The 20,721-nt window shown below is 39.5% G+C and overlaps 1 protein-coding gene across 2 annotated transcripts in view; it reads right to left on the reverse strand.

The window, feature by feature from the left end:
* The window catches only part of rnf213a (ring finger protein 213a), a 39,839-nt gene that overhangs the window by 7,891 nt on the left and 11,227 nt on the right, over nt 1-20,721 (reverse strand). For both annotated transcript variants that reach the window (XM_047801098.1, XM_047801097.1), the window contains 36 exons: nt 20,546-20,644; nt 20,341-20,463; nt 18,908-19,091; nt 18,642-18,815; nt 18,292-18,444; nt 17,565-18,187; nt 17,283-17,442; nt 15,978-16,195; nt 15,753-15,890; nt 15,338-15,502; nt 13,349-14,624; nt 13,081-13,259; nt 12,844-12,999; nt 9,153-12,755; nt 8,319-8,443; nt 8,136-8,231; nt 7,911-8,032; nt 7,192-7,314; nt 7,029-7,093; nt 6,765-6,918; nt 6,506-6,641; nt 6,046-6,237; nt 5,797-5,927; nt 4,741-4,898; nt 3,252-3,461; nt 2,945-3,126; nt 2,745-2,865; nt 2,559-2,659; nt 2,266-2,448; nt 1,971-2,137; nt 1,774-1,879; nt 1,571-1,685; nt 1,168-1,375; nt 766-941; nt 559-681; nt 343-453 (listed from right to left, as the gene is read on the reverse strand). In XM_047801098.1, coding sequence (XP_047657054.1) covers nt 343-453; nt 559-681; nt 766-941; nt 1,168-1,375; nt 1,571-1,685; nt 1,774-1,879; nt 1,971-2,137; nt 2,266-2,448; nt 2,559-2,659; nt 2,745-2,865; nt 2,945-3,126; nt 3,252-3,461; nt 4,741-4,898; nt 5,797-5,927; nt 6,046-6,237; nt 6,506-6,641; nt 6,765-6,918; nt 7,029-7,093; nt 7,192-7,314; nt 7,911-8,032; nt 8,136-8,231; nt 8,319-8,443; nt 9,153-12,755; nt 12,844-12,999; nt 13,081-13,259; nt 13,349-14,624; nt 15,338-15,502; nt 15,753-15,890; nt 15,978-16,195; nt 17,283-17,442; nt 17,565-18,187; nt 18,292-18,444; nt 18,642-18,815; nt 18,908-19,091; nt 20,341-20,463; nt 20,546-20,644 — 10,356 coding nt within the window. The remainder of the gene's footprint in view (nt 1-342; nt 454-558; nt 682-765; nt 942-1,167; nt 1,376-1,570; nt 1,686-1,773; nt 1,880-1,970; nt 2,138-2,265; nt 2,449-2,558; nt 2,660-2,744; nt 2,866-2,944; nt 3,127-3,251; nt 3,462-4,740; nt 4,899-5,796; nt 5,928-6,045; nt 6,238-6,505; nt 6,642-6,764; nt 6,919-7,028; nt 7,094-7,191; nt 7,315-7,910; nt 8,033-8,135; nt 8,232-8,318; nt 8,444-9,152; nt 12,756-12,843; nt 13,000-13,080; nt 13,260-13,348; nt 14,625-15,337; nt 15,503-15,752; nt 15,891-15,977; nt 16,196-17,282; nt 17,443-17,564; nt 18,188-18,291; nt 18,445-18,641; nt 18,816-18,907; nt 19,092-20,340; nt 20,464-20,545; nt 20,645-20,721) is intronic.

The raw sequence follows: 20,721 nt of genomic DNA on the forward strand, positions 1-20,721 counted from the left end.
TTTGTTCCAGATTTAGCTCCACTTTTGCTGTTATAATAGCACTATTAGTAGCACCAATAGTGAGATCAGGCACTGATGTCAGGAAAGGAGTCAGCGGTTCCAGTTCATCCCAAACGCGTGGGGTTCAGTGGGGTTGAGCTCAGGGCTCTGTGCAGGTTTTCCCACACTAACCATAGCAAGCCATATATTTACCGAGCTCAATTCAATAGTCTTTACAACTGTGTGTATAAGCCTAGATATGGGAGTTATGGCCAGATGTCCACATACTTTTGGCCATATCGTATAAAGAAATGTGGGTATGAAAAGAAAGCAGTGTACATGTAGAAGAGTCAATGTACTCACCTCAGGTGTAGGATGCATGGTGGAATTCTTAGCTCTGTACAAAGTGGTGACTTCTCTATACAGAGCTAATAAAATGTATACGTTCTTCCTCACAGGTGAACTTCTCGTGATCTGTATTTAAAATCCCAACTCAAGTTATTAAATGTGTCTGAATAATCAAGACCAATTCTGTACGATTTTAAATATATATTTTTAAAATAACTGATCACATCATACCTTACAAGCTTCCTCCAATCTTTCCATTTTCCCGTCTAACACGGCCTTGGCTACTGCATCTCGGATAGCTTTGTACTCCACACCACAGACCAGATATTGGTCAATTTGGCTACTGTCTTTTCTCTAAAAGATAAAACACTATAAATATTAGATGGAAACTTTTATAATGCAGGGATATGGGGAAAAAAAACACTTTTCAAAACATACCATCTCGAGAACCTCTTGAGGAAACAGCCAACTAAGCTGATCTTCATGTAGAAGCTTCTGGATGTATTCCACTCCATTTAGACTACAGATTTTTCTGATGAGGTACACCCTGTACCAGTCATTCCTACTGTTTTTGCATAGATCCTGCACTGAATCCAAGAATGCCGCCACTCCAGCTGAACATGAAAATGAAAATGAAACATGAATAAATTCTATAAAGTCAGGAACGTTCTCAGCAACTATGAAGTTGGAAACTTAAGACTAAAAAAGAATAAGAAGCCAGATATCCCAACTGCTAGTTATATTTATAGAGCCGATGTATTTTACTGACACACAAAACATACAGCTGACTGCAAAAAAAAAAGATCAATTAATCTTGCAACTCTAATAGCTAATAGTTACCTGCAGTGGAGCTTCTGCTGACTAGTAAATCTGCTGCCATATCTAGGCACAGGCGAGTTCTGGCCACCTGTTGTAGGTGCTCTATGGTCACTGTTTCAGTAACTACAGCTCCAGTATGCAAGAATTCCATCAGAAAATTCTTCTCCTCTAGCAGACACGCCTGCTGCTCAGCCACCGAATGGCACCGGGTTCGCTCGAACATAGAGTCCTACACATATAGAAATTAGAATGGGACACAGAAGCCTTTATTATCGCCACATTTATTAAGCCTTTATTATCGCCATTATATACATATAAAGTAACAAACTGACTATGCAAGAATTACATAACTAGAATTCTAGAAAACCTGAAAACGAGAGACAGAAGAACTGTAAAACGTCTCAAGTTCCTAAAAAAAGCCCACCTCAAGGCAGTTTATATACAGACAATAAAGCTCAGTTTTGTCAGCTTTTTCCAGGATGTTACTTTGCTCCACTCCTGTGAGGTGTTGCTGAAGGTAATCTTTCACATCTGCAAAGCTAAAAGGTAAAAAAAAGAAAATGAATACAGAAACAAAATTGAAATGCAGTCATGACTCCATAAACAGCTCGATGACCTCACGCTCACCTGTACTTCAGCAGCAGTTTCAGCACAACAGACCGTACTACAGGGTTTTTGTCCACAGAGTCATCAAACGGAGAGAGAGCCTTGGTCAAAAACCGCCGATCACAGCCTTATGAATGAGAAAATAATATTCAAGTAAATATTTGGGCAAGCTCGTTCTAGACCAAACAACAACAATCCATTTCAACCCTTCCTCCAACCTCGGATAATGGGTACAGAGCCTGCCTCCACCATGAGGAATGACAGCAGGTGACGGATGATGGCTTTATTGGGTGGTGAGTTGTCTCTGAAGCAGATGGTGGAGACAAGGTCGATGAAGAAGGCATTGCACTGCTTTCTGAATTGGCCATGTTTTTTTATCTGGGTCCTAAAAGGCAAAAACACACAATTCATATAAACTAGTTGGTGTAATTTTGAGCTGTGTAAGACTGACATGACAAAATTTCATGACGGTCTACAACTGGGAAATGTTACATTTTAGTGCGTTCAGCTTACCGAATCATCTCAGATGGCTTTAGGTCAAAGTCATCCTCTATTACATGCATGCAGAGGGGGCAGTACATCTGTCCTGGAATCAACCACTGCTTGATGCAGGCTAGACAGTAGATATGCTGACAAGGAAGACTCAGGGGATCATGAGGGTCTCCCATACACACTGGACATGGCTGGAAACGAAACCTGGATGCATAGGTAGAGACAGACTTAGTTCTCAGCCATTACCAGTTTTTACTCATTAATTGCTGCCAATCAATCAGATATCATAATAACAAATGAAGGAATATTTGTACCTAAAAATTCGATCGTTTGCTCCATCTTTGCAGGTTTTGAGGACGGTAATAACTGCCTCAAATGGCTGTTTCATTTTGAGGTCAGAGTTCTTGTTCAAAACCTAAAATGAATTGTCAAAAACTGTTAAAAAGACGTCTACCAGGAAAAAAGAGAGTTAGTAGGCGAGGGATTAAAAATGGACTTACTTGAGCCAGCTGTCGTGTGTGCTCCAGGACCAATGGCTTGAGATCCTTCTCCACATCCTCTATACCTAGAAGTATGTGCTCAACAAACAGCGAGAGGGCATGGATTCGTCGCCACCCATGTCTAAACAAACAGCATATGAGCATTTAAATGAGTTTATAGCATATCCATTTATATGAATGTGAAAATGTTATTTGCTTACTGGACACGAGATATAATGGTTTTGCTCCTTTCTCCATAGTGTCGGATGCTCTCCTCTGAGCAGACCAACTCAATTGGCACTTGCAATTTCTTCACCTGTCGTAGCCAAGCATCACAATTTGTGAATAAGACTTGGGGTTCCAGATACTCGACACAGGCCATGGCAGCATACACATCAAGTACCTGAGGCAGAAAAATACAGGACAGACTGAAAAGTATGAAATGATTTTTACAACCTTGGGAAAAACCAATGGGAACTAGAAAAATATTTTTAAAAAAAAAGACAATACAAATCAATACCAGCTTACCATTTCCATCGCCCCTCTGGGCTCTGCTCTGTCCAGGAGCACCTGAGCAATCTGGGGCTCAATGGTGATCATTCGGTAGAAGTTCTGCAGGCGGTTCTTAAACTCGTGGTAGGCAGCATGGATCCAGGTTAAAGACGTCACTTCGTTTTGCACTGCCTCGTGACGTCTTCTCAGTTCATCCACACAGCACGTGAGAGCTCCCACTAGGAGCTGAGGAGTACATACATACATATACGAACATTTCTTGGAAACATATTCTACTAAAAGTTGAATGAAATATACAGGTATATAGAATCTCAATAAATTAGAATGTCAAGGAAAAGTTCATTAATTTCAGCAATTTAACTCAAAACTTGTGTATTATATAAATTCAGATTCACATTTAACAAAAAACCCAACCAATCAGAAACAATTTGAATATGGTGACATGCCAATCGGCTGATAAACTCAAAACACCTGTAAAGGTTTCCTGAGCCTTAAAAATGGTCTCTCAATGTTTGCTTCACTAGGCTGCACAATCATGGGGAAGACTGCTGAGCTGACAGTTGTCCAGAAGACAATTGTTGACACCTTTCACTAGGAGGGTAAGCCTCAAACATTCATTGCCAAAGACGCTGGATGTTCAGAGTGCTGTATCCAGGCATGTTAACATGAAGTTGAGTGGAAGGAAAAAGTGTGGAAGAAAAAGATGCACAACCAACCGAGAGACCCGCAGCCTTGAGAGGCTTTTCAAGTAAAATCGATTCAAGAATTTGGGTGAATTCACAAGGCTTTTGCTGGTTCACGGTGTTTTTTGAAAACAAAGTCACTGCACCCGTTTTCCAAGAAGATATAAAGCACTTCATGCTTCCATCTGCTGACCAGCTTTTTAAAGATGCTGATTTCATATTCCAGCAGGATTTGGCACCTGCCCACACTACCAAAAGCACCAAAAGTTGGTTAAATGACCATGATGTTGGTGTGCTTGACTGGTCAGCGAAATCAACAAACCTGAACTCCATAGAGAATCTATGGGCTATTGTCAAGAGGAAAATGAGACCAAAAAATACAGATGAGCTGAAGGCCACAAACAAAGAAACCTGGGCTTCCGTACCACCTCAGCAGTGCCACAGACTGATCACCTCCATGCCACGCCGAATTCAGGCAGTAATTAATGCAAAAGGAGCCCCTACCAAGTATTGAGTACATAAACAGTAAATGAATACTTTCCAGAAGGCCAACAATTCACTAAAAATGTTTTTTATTGCTCTTTTGAGGTATTCTAATAGTTTGAGATAGTGAATTGGTGGGTTTTTGTTAAATGTGAGCCAAAATCATCACAATTAAAAGTATCAAAGACTTAAACTACTTCAGTCGGATTGTACTGAATTTACATAATACACAAGTTTCACTATTTGAGTTGAATTACTGAAATAAATGAACTTTTCCATGCCATTCTAATTTATTGAGATGCACCTGTATATGCCAAACCCCCTTTTTAGATGCTGACCTCTAGTTCAACCTCTGTATTTATTGTTGTTGTCAAAGAGATGAAATCCTGAAGATATCTGTAGAAAAACTGCTCCTGCATTTCTTGTTCAGCTTCTGCGATATAGCGACCAAGCTGAGTCTTCCAAAAGAATTCCTCAAACTGATTCAGGCTGTGGCCTGAAAAAAAAAAGTCAAATGAAACCAAGAAGATAATCCTGCAGAACAGCTGATCTTTATCCGGCATTAAAGGTGGGGTGCAGGATGTTTGAAAGCCAATGTTGACATTTGAAATCACCAAAACAAACACGTCCCTAACCCAAATGGGTGTCACCCCTGTTTTGATAGCTCCGCCCCACACATACATACGTAACCCAGGCAACTATTATGGTGGAACCTGCTGGGGCAGCTGGACGAGGGGATATTTTTTATCAATAAATTAACTCAATGAGTAATACTATGGAAATACAAATGTGTTTTTGTAGTACTGTTTGTTGTACCATGAAAGGTTTAGCTCCATTTCACGCCGGAAGACGTTCCGTTCTCTCCAGCGCTGGAAAGCTGATCCTGCTTCTTGTCTTTTCGTGTTTATCCGCCATGTCAATGTTTCAATCACTTTCAGCTAATGTCAGACATGTGCACTGAACACTCTCTCTGCCACATATTCACAAGACACGCCCCTTTATGCTAATGTCAGACATGCGCACTGAACACTCTCTCTGCCACATATTGACAAGACACGCCCCTTTATGCTAATGTCAGACATGCGCACTGAACACTCTCTCTGCGACATATTCACAAGACACGCCCCTTTATGCTCATTGGCTACACATTTGTTTTGTTTGTCGGCCCGACTCAGTTTTATGAAGCGTTTCTCAAACATCGTGCACTCCACCTTTAATCTGAATAATTTCAATGATGACAGCTGAATGATAATCATGAATCATTTTGAACACTTGTTTACACTTATGCTACCAGATTGTTCTAACTTTTGTATTTGTCCTTTTCATCTGTCATCACAAAAGCCTGACATTTTAACAGGTGTGTGTACATTTTGTGTCTATAGGCTTACTGTTACCTTCTCTGTGCAAAGCATGTACCCAGAGTTCCTCTAAATGATCCTTGATTGTCCAGCTAAACGGCATTAAGCAGCCTGTATGCCTATGAACCACAATGCTGTTCTGGACAACAATTGTCTTCGTCACTGAGCTGGAAAAGACGCAGACAGCAGATATGAGTATATTCATACATATAATATTATTCATTATTTATACATATATTTCTGAAGAGGCAAATCGATACAGTAATGTAGATATGAGATACTTACTTAGAATCCACTCTTGTATATGGAACATTTAAAAACTTGACATTTCCAAAGATGTCCAGCCACAGTTTTTTCACTGATTCACCCGAGTTTTCATCTAGCAAGATGTCAAGATTGCAATCACGGTCAATAATTGAGACCAGCTGTGCCAGGAAGGGAATAACTGCAGCTTGGACCCGCTTCCATAAGGTATTTCTGGAAATCAAATTAAAAACAGTATAAACAAACTCCTGTTAAATATATATATTATTAATGCAATGACAGGAAGAAATATCTGCTTGCCACTTTTTTACTGATGGTCTACTGACTGGGAAAAAAATAAATAAAACTGCTGCAAAATTAGATCCAACATAAATTAAAGTTGGTAATGCAATTGTTTATTGAAATAAGACTAGATCTTCCTTTATCGAAGTACACTTAATTTGATTGTAATTAAGCGTTTATTTTCTTGTTGTTAACCTACCTGAATGTCCCACCCTCTTGTAGGGAATCGATATTGGATGCTTCTTTGAAAACCCAGTTCTTTGCAGAGAGGGTGCTTTCATCATGGTTCATCAACAGAGCATGGAGACGGCGCTTTATGGTTTTCAAAAAGGTCGCTGTTGATTGTAAAAGAAAAATGTTTAGTGATTAAATAAATCCAAAAATTTATCATAAATATATATATATTTTTTTTTATGATAACTTTTTGGATTTATATATATATAAAAATGTGTTCAGACCTTGAAGTTCCTCATTATCAGACAGGAGAGTCAGCAGAATTTCTACTCTTCTTGTGCTACGACAACCTGCATCCCCCCGGTCTTGCAGCATTCCCACTGCACTCTGAACACAGCTACGGACCAGAGCTGTGGTATCAAGAACATTTTCCCAGCTCTTGAGAGACCACAAAGAAAAAATAAGATGAAATTTCAGCACCAGTACACATGCCATTATAATACACATAATAATATGAACATAATGTTGATTTGAATGTGAAAATTTACTATATTGTCATCTTGCTCCATTTTTTCAGCTTCTTCTACTCTATACATATCCTCTGTCTCCATAGCTGTTACAGACAAAACAGAATTTATGCCATTAGACAAACATCTGCTGAAGGTCTAGCTGCAATCAAAAAGAGCACATTTAGGAGGAGTTTTTTGTTACCTTCGGGCTTATCTTCCGTTTCCTCAAACAGCTGACTGATGGTAAGACCCTGCAAGGCTTTAATATCTGAGATAATATCTTTAGATTTTCTAAGGTCATCAATGTGGACTGATTTCCAGGGGCCTTAACAGAAGAAGAAAAAAAACAATAAGAATCACTGAATATGCCATTAAAACCATGGGCATTCATATTAAATTAAACACAATGAAATACAAAGGTGGTCAGTTTTAATATACACTATGTCACACACATTTGTTAAATATCCCATTCCAGATTTAGCCCCCCAATTGCTGCTAGGACAGCTTTCGAAAATATCTTGGAGCATGGTTTTGGGGATTAGTGCTCATTCAGGTATAAGAGCATTAATAAGGTTTAAACTGATCTTGGACAAGAAGGCCTTACATGCAGTCAGTGTTCTTCCCAATATACATCCCAAAGATTCAGTTCAGTTGTGTTGAGGGCAGAGCTTGGTACAAAAGCCTCAAATTCTTCCTAACCAACCTTGTCATTGTGGACCTGACTTTGTGCACAGGGGCACAGCCAGGCTGCAACAGGTTTGAACCAAAAAGTTGTGGAAATTAAGGAAATCCTAATGTCAAAGCAAATAAGGTATTCTAGACAGCTGGGTGCTTCAAACTTTGTACCAGTTGTCCAAAGACCTCTGATCATAAAGTTTATCTGTCATGAAATTCGCCATATGATCAAAACCTTTGTCTCACCTCCATGAAATCCGACATATGATGTTCCACCTTCCACTCTTGGTAGTTTGGTAATGAAGTACACAAAAACCTTACTGTCCTTCTCCTTCCGGAATTTGTTGATTTCACCAATGGAGGAGTATCTAAAAAAACATTAAAGGTCATGACTGATTATACATCGTCAAAGTCCCACTTTGGCAAGTGAAATAATAAGTCTGATAGTAAGAAAGACAGTAAGACACTTACTTTGCAGATGCGATGAGGTTGGAGCTTTGTAAAGCTTCATCAAATTCAGTCTGAATAATTAATATCTTGTTCCCAGAGGTACTGTCTAAAAAGTTTCTGGGATGGCAGAAATGGTACGGATTATTAGCGTGGAGGAAACAGCCATATTTCTAGATGATGTCATGCGCAACTTTTCGTACGTACCGGATTTTCTTTAGGAAAGAATGCTCTGTATCAAACTGTTGCAGTGCAAATAGCTCGATGTTTGGAACCACTTCCTGTAGCTGTGTAATGTCTGATGCTGTTAGAAGTCTGGAGAAGGTAGTCACCTGCAGGATTCAAAACAAATCGAGAATTATCCGCAAAAGCAAAGGTTTAGTATAATTTTGATTCTGTTGTCCCTATACATAATTCTCTCATTCATTTTAATTACTTAAGAGTGTCAAATGTTATTGTTAATATTAGCCTATTTCTATTAACAGACATAGTGAACATTATGTCATTGTTTTATCAATTATAACATTAAGAAACCCTTAAACATACCAGAGATTTACTTACAAAATAATTGACTTACATTAAAAAATATTGGCAGCTTGAATTAAATTATGAGTTGCTGGGTACCAGATGACAGAGAAAGCATTGATCAATATCGCTGAGGAGTTTCTATTTTTCTACCCTGAGCTTCCCTTTTAGCTACATCATATTCCCACAATTCAAGATGAGTCAGCAAATATTCAGAGGGGCTTGCAATCATAATAACAAGCATTCAGCCAATGCCCACTTCAATTCATGTGTCATACATGTATTCAGCTTTCATAGAAAGTAATTGCATAGGTCTCTTCACTAGTGGTAGTTTAAGAAGAAGATTTAAGAAGCGTCATGTGCTTGCAATTTCACCAATTCACAGTTTTTTTTTTAAAAAAAGCACAAATTTACATCACAAAAAGTTGTATCACAAATTTAGACAAAAGCTGCAGCATTTAAACACATAATTAACCCACTACTCAACAAATCAGGTAATCAGTAAAAAAGTTTTACCTCAGTGAAAGATGCATGGTTCCACTCCTCCTGCTGGATGTGAGAGAAGATAAATTCTGCCATACAGTTGTGCTTCTGCTCTTCGAAGTACACCCTTGCTAGGTGTTCACCTTCCACTCTGGACAGCGCTGAACTATCTAGTCGCACCACTGCATCTGGTGTAGCACAATTCAGTAGGATCAGTTTGGCTTCATCCAACAGCTGTCGCTCGGGGTCTGAAAACTCCATCTCTCCTTTCGGTCTTTCCATAACTTGCAAGATGACTGAAGCACAGGTGTCAGAGTGATATCCAATGAAAACATCAGCTGGGCAATACTGTACTGCCTGGGGAGCAAGTGAATGTTGACTGTTAGTTGTAATAAAATCGCCAACCCATTTTTCAAGCACTTTTACAAGCTGCTTTTGTTCGTTTTTCAGCACAGTGTTAATGTCCAGATAGTGTTTCTCCAATCGGTTAATCAGAGGAATGGGAAATTGCTTGTAGACAACTTCCTTCTCTTCAATCACTATGAGCCTGAAGTCCTTGTGCACTCTACACTTGACCCGGTGGGTTCCAAGGCCCAAATCCACATACTTCTGACCTCCAAGGCAAACATAGTATTGATTGAGTGCATCATATAAGCTTTCGTAGAGGTTTTGCAAATTCAGAAGTACAATGGTTTGACCAGTCTCCATGCAAATCTTGACACGGTTAATATTGCGGCAAATCTGGGTGTACTGTTGGTCTTTAGGGAAGCTTGAGCCAAAGATGATTTCAGGTTGGTACTGTTCAGAAAAGAATGTCTGCTGAAGAATCTGTAGAGCCGCATAGTTTTTCGTTAGAATGAGCAGGTAGCGGCACTCCTCATCTTGAGCAATTGCTGTGATATTTTGTCTCACAAGCTCAATTGTATCAATGCTTTCAAGGTTAGGTTTACATCTAAGCCTGTTGGTGAAAATAGTGACACACTTCACAGTGTCTTTACCACTGAAGTTTCTCAACACAGCCTCCACAATCTGATCTGCATTTGGCTTTTGATCTGATGCTTTGGCAATAGCAAACAGCATCTTAATCAAACTGTAATAGTCACGCAGGCCAAAAAATCCTTTCCCATCTTCCTTGCAGATTCTGAGGTAAGCTTTAGCAAAAGGCTGAAAGAAATCCCTAACCTTCTCAAGGATCATTGCATCAGAAGAACAAATGCCTTTGGCACTCTCAATCAACTCCTTCTCATCAGGATCACCACGAGAAACAAATATTCCTCTGTTCATCTTTGCGGGGTCTAAAGCCCAATTAGATATACCGATGAATCCAACCTTCTTGTGAGGCAGGGGTTGATCATCTATGCATCCTTCCTCAAGAAGAGGATGGAGGGTTTTCAGAGGCATTTTCGGGGAATCCTCAGCTAGCCCAATTTCATCCAGTACCACCACAGAGATATACTCCTTTAGATTCTTTCCATCTTGAAAACGTGCACACTGCTTGAAGGTGTTGATGATGCCTTCTGGTGTGGAATGAGGACTGCACTGGAATGACACCAGATGAATCTGTTTTAGTTTTCTAAACAAGTCTGAGTGAGCTGCTTGACCTTGCATAGCATCTGCAACCAGGGTTTTAGACAGAGATTTGGAGCTACCAGGCTTCCCAACCAAAAAGAGAGGAATTCGTAGCTCAATGCAAATCACCATCATGAAAACATTTTCCTTCAGAGCATTATTTCTTGCAATAGTTTCCCCTAGTGGAACTCCACTCAGAAGAAGATCTTGCATGACTGAAATTTCTTGCATTAACTTGACCGGGGTGAATGTCCCTGGGAAGTATTTACAGATTTTGTTCCTGTACTTCTCTTTGTCCTCCAAGCAAGCATGGTAGCACACACCAATAGCCATAACTAAACACCAGATAATAATGTCTCTTTCATCAGTGTCTCGTTGACTCTGTTCATTTTTTTGTGCTCTCTGCTTATTTTCATACCTGGAAAGTTCTGACAGCAACATTTCATTATTTTGGTAGAACCATGCAAAAACTTGCATGCAACGTTCAACATCCCTCAGGCTTACAAAACTACATTCATCATTTCTTGTCCTCATATACTTTTGTGACGCTGATAAGACATCTGTGATGATCTTGATGTAGTCCTCATGCAAAAACTGGTTTTCAACCACCCTCTCCACTATTTGCTGAATGTACATTTTCTCAGTACGGTCATTAAGCTGTCCAAAATCCCAAACTAATGGAATCATGCTAGGAGGCAAGGCCTGCACCCTGTACACAAGTTGCCGGAGGGGAATGGATCCGAGCTTTTCATCTGTTTGTTCAGCTCGCACTCTATACCCCAAACCAGCTGACTCCAATCTCTTAATCATAACATCTGTGTGTTTCCTGTATGGGTTACATGCAGCAATAATCTGCAAGCCAGTGCTTGGCATCATGGCTTCACCCTCGACTGTCTTATCGCATAGTACTTCTTTAATGCTGCTGATGGCCTCTGTTGTGTTTGCCTCATCAAAGAACAATACAGAGTCAAAACCATAATATTCTTTATTGCTGCATGCAATGGCCTCTGCCTCTCTCACTTTGGTATAAATCATATCAGAGCTTGTTCCTCCATGGACTTTGACCAGTTTCATATTCTCTGTGTTAACTCCACTCCTTCGTAGCTCACACAAGAATTTAATTAACCTGGTCTTCCCGCACCCAGTCTCACCCATGATGATGACTGGAATGCCACACCTGAAGCGCATGTGGATAGCCAAAATCTTCAGTATGTTGTCAGTAGTCAACTCATAAGTTTCATCTGGGTCAAGGGGCCACTGTATTCCCAGAACATTGCAGAGTCGCTCGATTTTCTCTCCTCTTGGGAGACTATCAAAGTCAATGTTAAAAGGAACCCTCTGGAGCCTGAGACCCTCATACAGATCATTAGTCATGATGTTCTTTTTGATCACTCTGTTTGTCGAAGGATCGATGGCATCCACCGAATTCTGATCATTTGGCTGTAGATGAAAGCCAATAAATGTCATGGACACATGGTCATCATTGAAAAAAATGTATGGATGTGGCTCTGATTCCCATCTCTTCCTGACCTTGAAAGGAGCAAGGTCTTCTTCATTAACACCTGAAATATCAATTTGTTGCCTCCCTGGGCTCTGATCAGAGATACTTAGGGAGGGTGTAGCAAAGTCCTTAGCCATGAGTATCATGAAGTCAACCACAAAGTTTTTAAACCCCCTTAAAGTGTCTCCTGTGAATGATGCGTCACAAAAAACAGAAGTCTCACAGTCTCGTAACTGCAGGTTCAAGAACCACGTGAAGTTTCTCAACTCGGCCCAGGAAGGGTCCATGACACCACAGTACAGGAACAGTAACTGTAGGCATTCCACATGGGTTCCTTCAATTCCTCTGTACATAAATCCATCTAAGTTGTTTCCATTGTGGAACTGTTTTAGATACTGGTATGGGCGCTGGTAAGCCTCACTTCTGAATTCTTTATCATCCATAAGGGGGTCATCATGCACAGTTGTGCTTGGAATTTCAGACATCCTCATTTCCAGCTCAAGGACCTCTTTTGGAGTTCGGCAGTAGACGGCTGGAAACACGTTCTGAAAGGCTGTCTGGACAACCTGAATAAAATGCAAAACTGCATAAATGCTGTGATCGAGACAGTTGGAATTTCTTATGTTCAGTAATAAATTATATGAATTGACTTACAGATCTTGGTCCATTTCTATTCACATTTTCTCTAGGCTGGAGGAGCTCAATAATGTATAGGTGCCTACTGCTGCATTTCCACATTCTTCCTTCTGAATCCAAGAGGTAACCCAAAACCAGAAGCCGAAAGAGAAACTCATGGAGACCTTTTTGCACCTACAATGAGGCATACGGTCAACAATGCACGACATACATTTCTTTTCTAAATAAATTATTCAAAAAAAAAAAAACTATTACCGAAGAAGTGATATCAAAATGAAAGATGGTTAGCTCCTTCTTGGGGCCGTTAATCATCGATTGAAGGACAGCATTTTCATCCACTCTTGGCTCTATCAACCGAATACACTTGAGCTGTGAGGGTTTCTTGGTAATCGACTTTAATTTTTCATACAGCCGACGTATATAAAGCGATTTGCCTAGAAAAACAAAGGTTAGGTGTAAATTCATCACATTACATTCAACAATAAAACTGAAGTTTTTAAAAAGATTGTAACTTTATACCCACCAACACCTGCTCTTCTTGAGGATACAACTCCTACATACTTCTTGTTTTTGAAAACAGCAGCAGCACTGGAATAGTCTTTTGGGACTGTGTAGTGCTTGGCAAGATATTCTTGAATTCTGCCAAGGGGTTCTTGGGGTACCATGTGCAGCCGAAACTGACTGAAGACTGAGGGAAGGTAGGCATGTTCTCGATCTTGTCTACAGATCAACACCAGCCTGTAGTCATTCCTGCTCTGAGCCTTGTGGCGTTGGAAAAATTGTTCCACTTTGTAGCTCACTTCATACGTTAGCTGATCTACATATAGCATGGTGTATATCTTCTGTCCCTTGTAACCGGCAGTGAGACAGCGCCTAAGGAACAGCTCTACTTGCTCGTATGAGGTGGAAGAATCACAGAGGAGTACTTCATCATATGTGGGTAGTGGCTCTTCTTCACTGTTCATGTAAATGGAGATACAAGAAGTCGGAATCTCTGTGAAAGGGCAGATGATAAGATTTGGTTTTCCAATGAACAGCCCCCTGGGTAGCTCTCTTTGTACAGTTCTCCGAAGCTTTTTAGGAGCACTCTCATCCTCAACTACATCATTTGTATCCTCATCGGTTTTACTGGGGATGTCAGACAAAATGTCTAAAAGTCTTCCCAAACTTCTGACATCAAGAGATTTGGGAAGAAAAGTTTTCATATTTCTCATGTACTTATTCCAAATAATGTCAAACCTTCTAGTATCATTCTCTGGACCAAAATCAGAAGCGGGGACACCTTCAATATCCATCTCGTATTCGATTTGATTTGAAACATCAGTAAAAGTTTGAAAATCAATGTCTTCATTTTGCTCCGAAGGTTTTGTAAGCATCTCATACTGAAGTTTGTGCAAGCATTGCCTCAAGTTGATGGCAGTGCAATTCGGTTTGATGAAAGAGAGCATCATGAGTGCTTGGTCCTCCAGATTTGCCAAGTTTTTCAACTGACTGCACAGATAAACTATCTGCTCTGCTGTAAAATAGTTGAGGTAGTAATTTTGAGATCTTTGCTTGTCCATGAAATCTTTCCAAAAACTGAGGCAACGCTCCATTTTCTTACAGACATCTAGGAGTTGCTCTGCGACATCACCCTTCAGCATGATAACGCTGGCAACGTTTTCCAAGTTGAAGTTCATAACAATGCATGCTTCATTACTATTACAGTAAATAATTGCCTCCCAAAGTCTGAACAATGGATTTCCAGCTACAAATAAATCAATAAATGCAGAACCTAATCTCTGTACACTGGCAAAAACCTGTAAAAGCAAAAAGACAATATTGTATAACCATATAATATAATGCAGTCAAATTTGGAAAAACAGTGTACTGTTCATGAATTATATGTAAAACAAGTCACACTATTTGGCCCAACAATGGTGGACACATGACCATTACAACCATAGTGCTTTTTACACATCCCATTCAAAATGTAGTCGTGCCCTTTTCAGCCACAAGAGCATTAAGCGAGGCCTGATGCTCATTCAGCATTACAGTTCGAACATGGTGGGTCTAATCAGTAAGATTGAGGAGTCAGCATACAGAAAGGCGGTGCAGCTAAAAGCCTGATGTAAAGCCTGTCTCTAAATTTGGACAAAGCTAAAGTTGTTGGCTGTTGACTTCAGGAGAGCAGAGCGACCACAATCTCCACGGAGTATCCGTCGATGCTCAGTGGAGAATGAAGAGCACTAAATTTCTCTGTGCTCACCTGGCGGCGAACCCCACATGGTCCCCTGAGACCAACTCAGTCACCAAGAAAGCCCAGTCTCTATTTTCTGCAAAACCTAAAAAATGTTTTTCACCATGTTTTTCAGAAGGGTGGGTAATTGACTTTTTTTTAGGTTTTGAGAGCAACGTTTTATGGGAGCAACATTTTAGAGAACACCATATACAGTATGGGTGTGATGATCATAGGTCCACAAACTGTTGCTTTTATAGTTTATGTTTGTGACCCTGTGCTGAAGGGACTAACCTCTGCAAATCGATCTACTTCATTCTGGCCCTGCTCTCCTTTGCCAGACATAAGCATCAGCTTATTCTGAAGGTCCTTAAGATCATCAAGGGAGTAACATCGCATCTCATGGCAATCATCATGCTCCTCTGGAATCCGTAGCTTCAAGACTTTATCCAGACTCAACTTTTAAACAAACAAATAAATAAATAAATAAATGGAAAAAATAAGGGGAAAAAAGTCATAAATTAATTTTAAAAGATAAATAAAATCTTTTTGAAATATCTTTTTGAAAAACTTTATCTAGTTTTAGGACATATTTGAAGATCTGATGACATTTCAGGTCAAATTTATTAAAAAAAAAAAAAATGTAAAGGATTAACAAAATTTCCAATGGCACATTTGTAGAATAAAAACCCTTTTGCGTTTAACAAACCTTCTTTTGGTTCTCTGCATTGATTATGTAGATTCCTTTTGTATTGATAGCTGAAGCTAATGACAAAGATGACAGTTCTACAGATCCGTGGCTATCCTTAACTGTCTTCAACCATTCAAGGTGTCTTGCAGTGTCACGCTGAAAGCAAAAACACATTCAGGAAAATGAAGCCACTATCTATCTCATATAAAGGATAAAAGTGCAAAAAACAAAAGCAGCCCTTACCAGTTTCTTTGGAAGATTGGAATCATTATCAAGTGCTTTCCAAAGCTTCTTCAGTACCTCCTTAAAGACCATGAAACTAGTATCTGACTTTAACTCATACACCATTGAGGAGTAGCCAAGAACAGCATCATGAAAACAGGCCACTCTGTCTACATCCAGATCGTTTTCACCGGCAGAGATAGAGGCCAGGTCCACAAACACCTTCAGCTCATTGATATCTGTAAGGTAGAAAAAATATATTTGAAATATAGGTAAATAAATAAATCATCCACATTTGCAGAGAGCCAGAGAATGTGGACAGAATTAGACATAAAGACACATCTGAAATATATTACAAACATGTTCAATGTTTTGTGCCTAAAGAGGAGGCAAATTGTCAGTGTCACTCGCTCTGCTGAAAAGGTGATTGGCTGCAATTTGCCACCTCTTCAGGACCTGTACTCTTCCAGGACCCTGAAGCGGGCAGTTACAAAAATGTTACATACATGTAACTTAGCTTTGTCATAAACCAAGGAACCAAAACCAATGAATGTTTAACACAAAAGAGACTGAAGAGTATTCCAGCAATGGCCTCAGCAACTGCCATGGCAACACCACACTTAGCTCAGGTGAAAATGGGATGGCAGGACAACCCTAAAGCATTCCTGGAGCTGCCAAGACTCCACCTTTTGCCACTCCTGTCTGGCCCAGAAACTGCCCGTCACCAACATGCTGGAGTACCCAGATCTAATAGGACAATTTTGCAAACAGTCGACCCCTTAGCTGCACCGTCAGCATGTCCATGAGCTGGCCCTCCATAAGCTCAGCCCCCCTCTTTGCATTCACTTATAGGCTATGGGACACCTACCGAAGATGGTTGTTGGCTGAGGGATGCGGTGCCATAGAATCAATCAACAGCAGAGTCGGTCTACCAACCAGTGTTGCTCAATGAGCCCCCAGTAATTGCAACAATCTCCTACTATGCCACCTTTGGACTGCATACACTGTGTACAGTACCAATTATTTTTACTTAGCACAGTAATTATCGTGCATGGTCTTTTGACTGTGTTAAACATTTAACTGTGTTAAACGCTTGCTATATTTGAATGACATTGGCGTTCACAATTTGGAGAGAAGTGTAGAACTACAGCACTAGAATTTAAGGCTTAAAGCACTCTTCATGCACATGACAAACTCAAAACTTAACATTGAACATCAACTCTATGGAAAAAACTACTAAATGCACAGTGATAATGTAAAAACACTATACGTTGCAAACAGGTAACTCAGTTTCGTTTTATTCCATATTAATTGTTAAGTATTTACCTTCAAGCGCTTCCTTGACCCACATAACAAAGTTCTTCCTTAGGCCCAGCTCCTGGAGACAGAGCCTACGAGGCTCTGTGATGTCCACAAGTACAGATTTGGCCTGCATTAGCTCATTGTCAATACTATCAAGAGGCTCCTTTTTGAAGTCCAAGTCCGTCTGGAATAAGGCAAACCCAAAACAAAGGTAAATAATGTTTTAATTGACAACCAACATGGTGCTGCAGGGAAAAGCAAGTTAACCTCGACTGGGATATAGATTACTAAAATTTTCTGACGTACCACTATAAGCAGCTTCTCCAATACTTGGAAGTCTCCTTGAAGGCCAAGTGTCTGCTTCACCTTCATGACTACCTGAGCTGACTCCACTGCCAAGTGAAGTTCGTGATACTGTTCTATCTGCTGAATCCTTCTCTGAATCCACCGCTTGTCATCTGCAGGATCTAGTTTGGACATAATTGTAGCGTCTTCTGCTAATTCTTCATATTTTCCAATGTAGGCTTTAAATATCAGATCGACTTCTTCGAAGGTCATGGTGCCATTTTTTAAGCTATCGTATATCTTCCGATATTTACTGTAGCATGGTTGAAAGATGTCTTCGTAAATCAAATCGAGTGTTGCCCTCGAATCTTCCTCCTCAACATCATCATCTGACTCGCTTTCGCTATTAACCTTCCTAGCAAAGTCTTTAGCTTGACTCTCCCAGCAGATCTTAAAAATATAGCTGTCTTTATATGTGTGTAGAGTCTCAGCCATGTCGCGAATATCGTCATCAAGGTCAAAGTAGGTGACGACACCAGCCATTTTGGATGGGATCTGGTCAAATGTATGAACCTCCATGAACTTATTCAGTTCCATCTCATCAATATCGACCTGGTGCTTTGCTTCTAGACTGTCAAAATCAACTGAAATGAGAGAAAATGTGAAGTAGTGGAACAATCCCTTATACACGTACTGTACATAACCTGCAAAAGTCTAAAAACTACATTTATGAGCACATCTTATATACCTGTTACATGCTCCTGAATTTTCCGACACATTGCAATGAGCCCTTTAACAAGCTCACTGTCATGATATACAGCGTTCACCTCATCCTGACGTGACTGAAGGAGCCTCCTCATGGCGTTGGTATCTTTGCATTTGGCATTTTCACAGAGGCAGTCTGGTGTGGGGGAAAAAATACACCAGATAATGCATTAACATTTCTGATATTGTTTCTTAGAAATTTTTTTTTTCTGAAAATTTGCATTTTAGTGGACAAACTAAATCATTTCAAGCAATAACGTTGCGTAATTCAGTGTGCATCCCAACAACCTTCCAGTGAGAAGTTAGATAAAGACAGCTAAACGACATGATTACCTATTTTTAGTAACTCGGTGAAAGTATTCTTCTTCGCCAAGATGTGATTGAGAACTTTAATTCTTATGCTTCCTCTGATGAGCTGATCGGAAATATTGGTAAACAATGATGTTGCCATGGCAAGTCTTTCTTTAGCCTCTTGAGAAAGCTGATCAATCAGTTTTTCATCGGCACCTACAGTGAGTTAAATAAATAGTGTGAATACATTTCAGGAGAACGTTCAAGACAAATCATGTCACGTGGAGAAAAAAGAAAAAATTTGCTACCATGAAGTTGGAAAATATTCTTGGCTGCTGTCCAGTTGAGAAGGTGCCTGAGAATCACCTCATCACTCTCGTGGTCAGACCCAATCTCAGTTTTTGGCCACGATTTTTGAATAATTGCAGAGATGAGCTTTCCAAACTTCCAGTTTATTTTGCATCTCTCAAATAGTCTTGCCTCAGTCTTAGCCTAAAAAAAAAAAACCACAGATTAAAACATTTGTAAAAAAAAAAACAAGTAACACTGTATGGGAAGCTAAAGTGCAATAGCTGGACCCGAGAAATGACGAGATCAAACTCTTTTCCTGAGGCATTACGAGTTATCCAAGATGAGATGTGGCAAGCATTTTTTTTTAATAATTGCAAATAACTATGCTAATGTGCCTTAATAAAATGAATAAAAATGCTATTAAATTATTATCAAATACTCAGTATAAATATGAACGATCATTTATACACCCTTTCCCTTGCCACCTGTTTTTTCTGTTGCAGTTACCGCATTTAAGTCCGAATTTCTACATTTGCTGGCTCTAAAATTTGCTCTAAAATGACTTATGAAAAATAATTTCATTTCAAACCGTTATTAAAAAGTTCATCATTCGTTTTTTTTTTAGTAATTTCTTTAAACATTGTGATCATGATTTTGTGCAAGTTTGTCTTCAGACGTCTAGTGCACTCTTTATGTTATCTAGGTATCTAGGCTTGTATGTGAGATAAGACATTATATAAGACGAGATATGCAGGAAGACGGCCTCGAGGGCTTGACTTATGGCACAGCGGCAGATGACTATCCGCTCCCTCTGGACTGATTTAGGACAGCTAATGTTATGCTATGCTAAGGAGTCCCAAATGGCATACTCATGCACTATTCTGCATCAGTTTATAATCTAAATAGCATTAGAAAAGTGTCCACACTGTTAATCCCAACAAGACAAGCAGCAATTATTTAACCAAAAAAAAAAGAAAAGTGTGGAATGTTGGACACTTCATGCATGAACGTAGCTTTACTTACATAGCAGAACAGGGGTGGGGCTACCATATCTTTTAAATTAGCCCAAATTATGCGATTTAGATTTTCTGCTAATGCTAAATTGCGTTAAGAAGAAAGGGTGGATAATAAAAAAAATAATACGAAAATTTCGATTCGAGATTTAGCACTAAACGATACACTAGATGGTAAGAGTACACAGTGCGCATAGTGTGTAGTACAGCCACATTTGCATTGTATTTCCTTTTCTATTGATCGTGTAATCATAAGAAATTTCATGTCAGTTTCAACATTGAATTTTTTACTTAAGATTTTACTTACTTTAGCAGAGAATAGACTATACATTGACAAAGCTGTTTTGTTACGATGTAAATAGAAGAACGGAGGTGATGACAGCTGTCTTGGTGCTGCAGTATAGGTGAATTAATCTTACAAGAGAAATGTGTAATACCTGACACATTGAGGTGACCGCTTGTAGGGCACAATTCTCAATACTTCTTGCCACGTAAGGATGGGAGTTATTAAGCTCCTCAATTCTACCGCAGTACACTTCAATTTGATTGATTGAAGATTCCTGAAATGAAATGTGTTATATAAGCAATACGTACAGTAGTTTTACTGAACTGATCTCATTCTCAGATATAGACGCTCCATACCTGTTGAAATTTTCCTTCAAAATCTCTAGTAAATGTGTCCCTCCATTCCTTGGTAAATTCTTCACTTGTAAAGCTTATGGAGATAATGTTGTTCCACATCTATGGTGAAGTAGAGAGTAGAGCTAATGATGTGTGTTCTTCACTATTAAACTGAAAAACTGTGCTAATAACTGTAC

This window comes from Tachysurus fulvidraco, chromosome 15 (genome assembly GCF_022655615.1).
Source record: "Tachysurus fulvidraco isolate hzauxx_2018 chromosome 15, HZAU_PFXX_2.0, whole genome shotgun sequence".
Taxonomy (NCBI): Eukaryota; Metazoa; Chordata; class Actinopteri; order Siluriformes; family Bagridae; genus Tachysurus; species Tachysurus fulvidraco.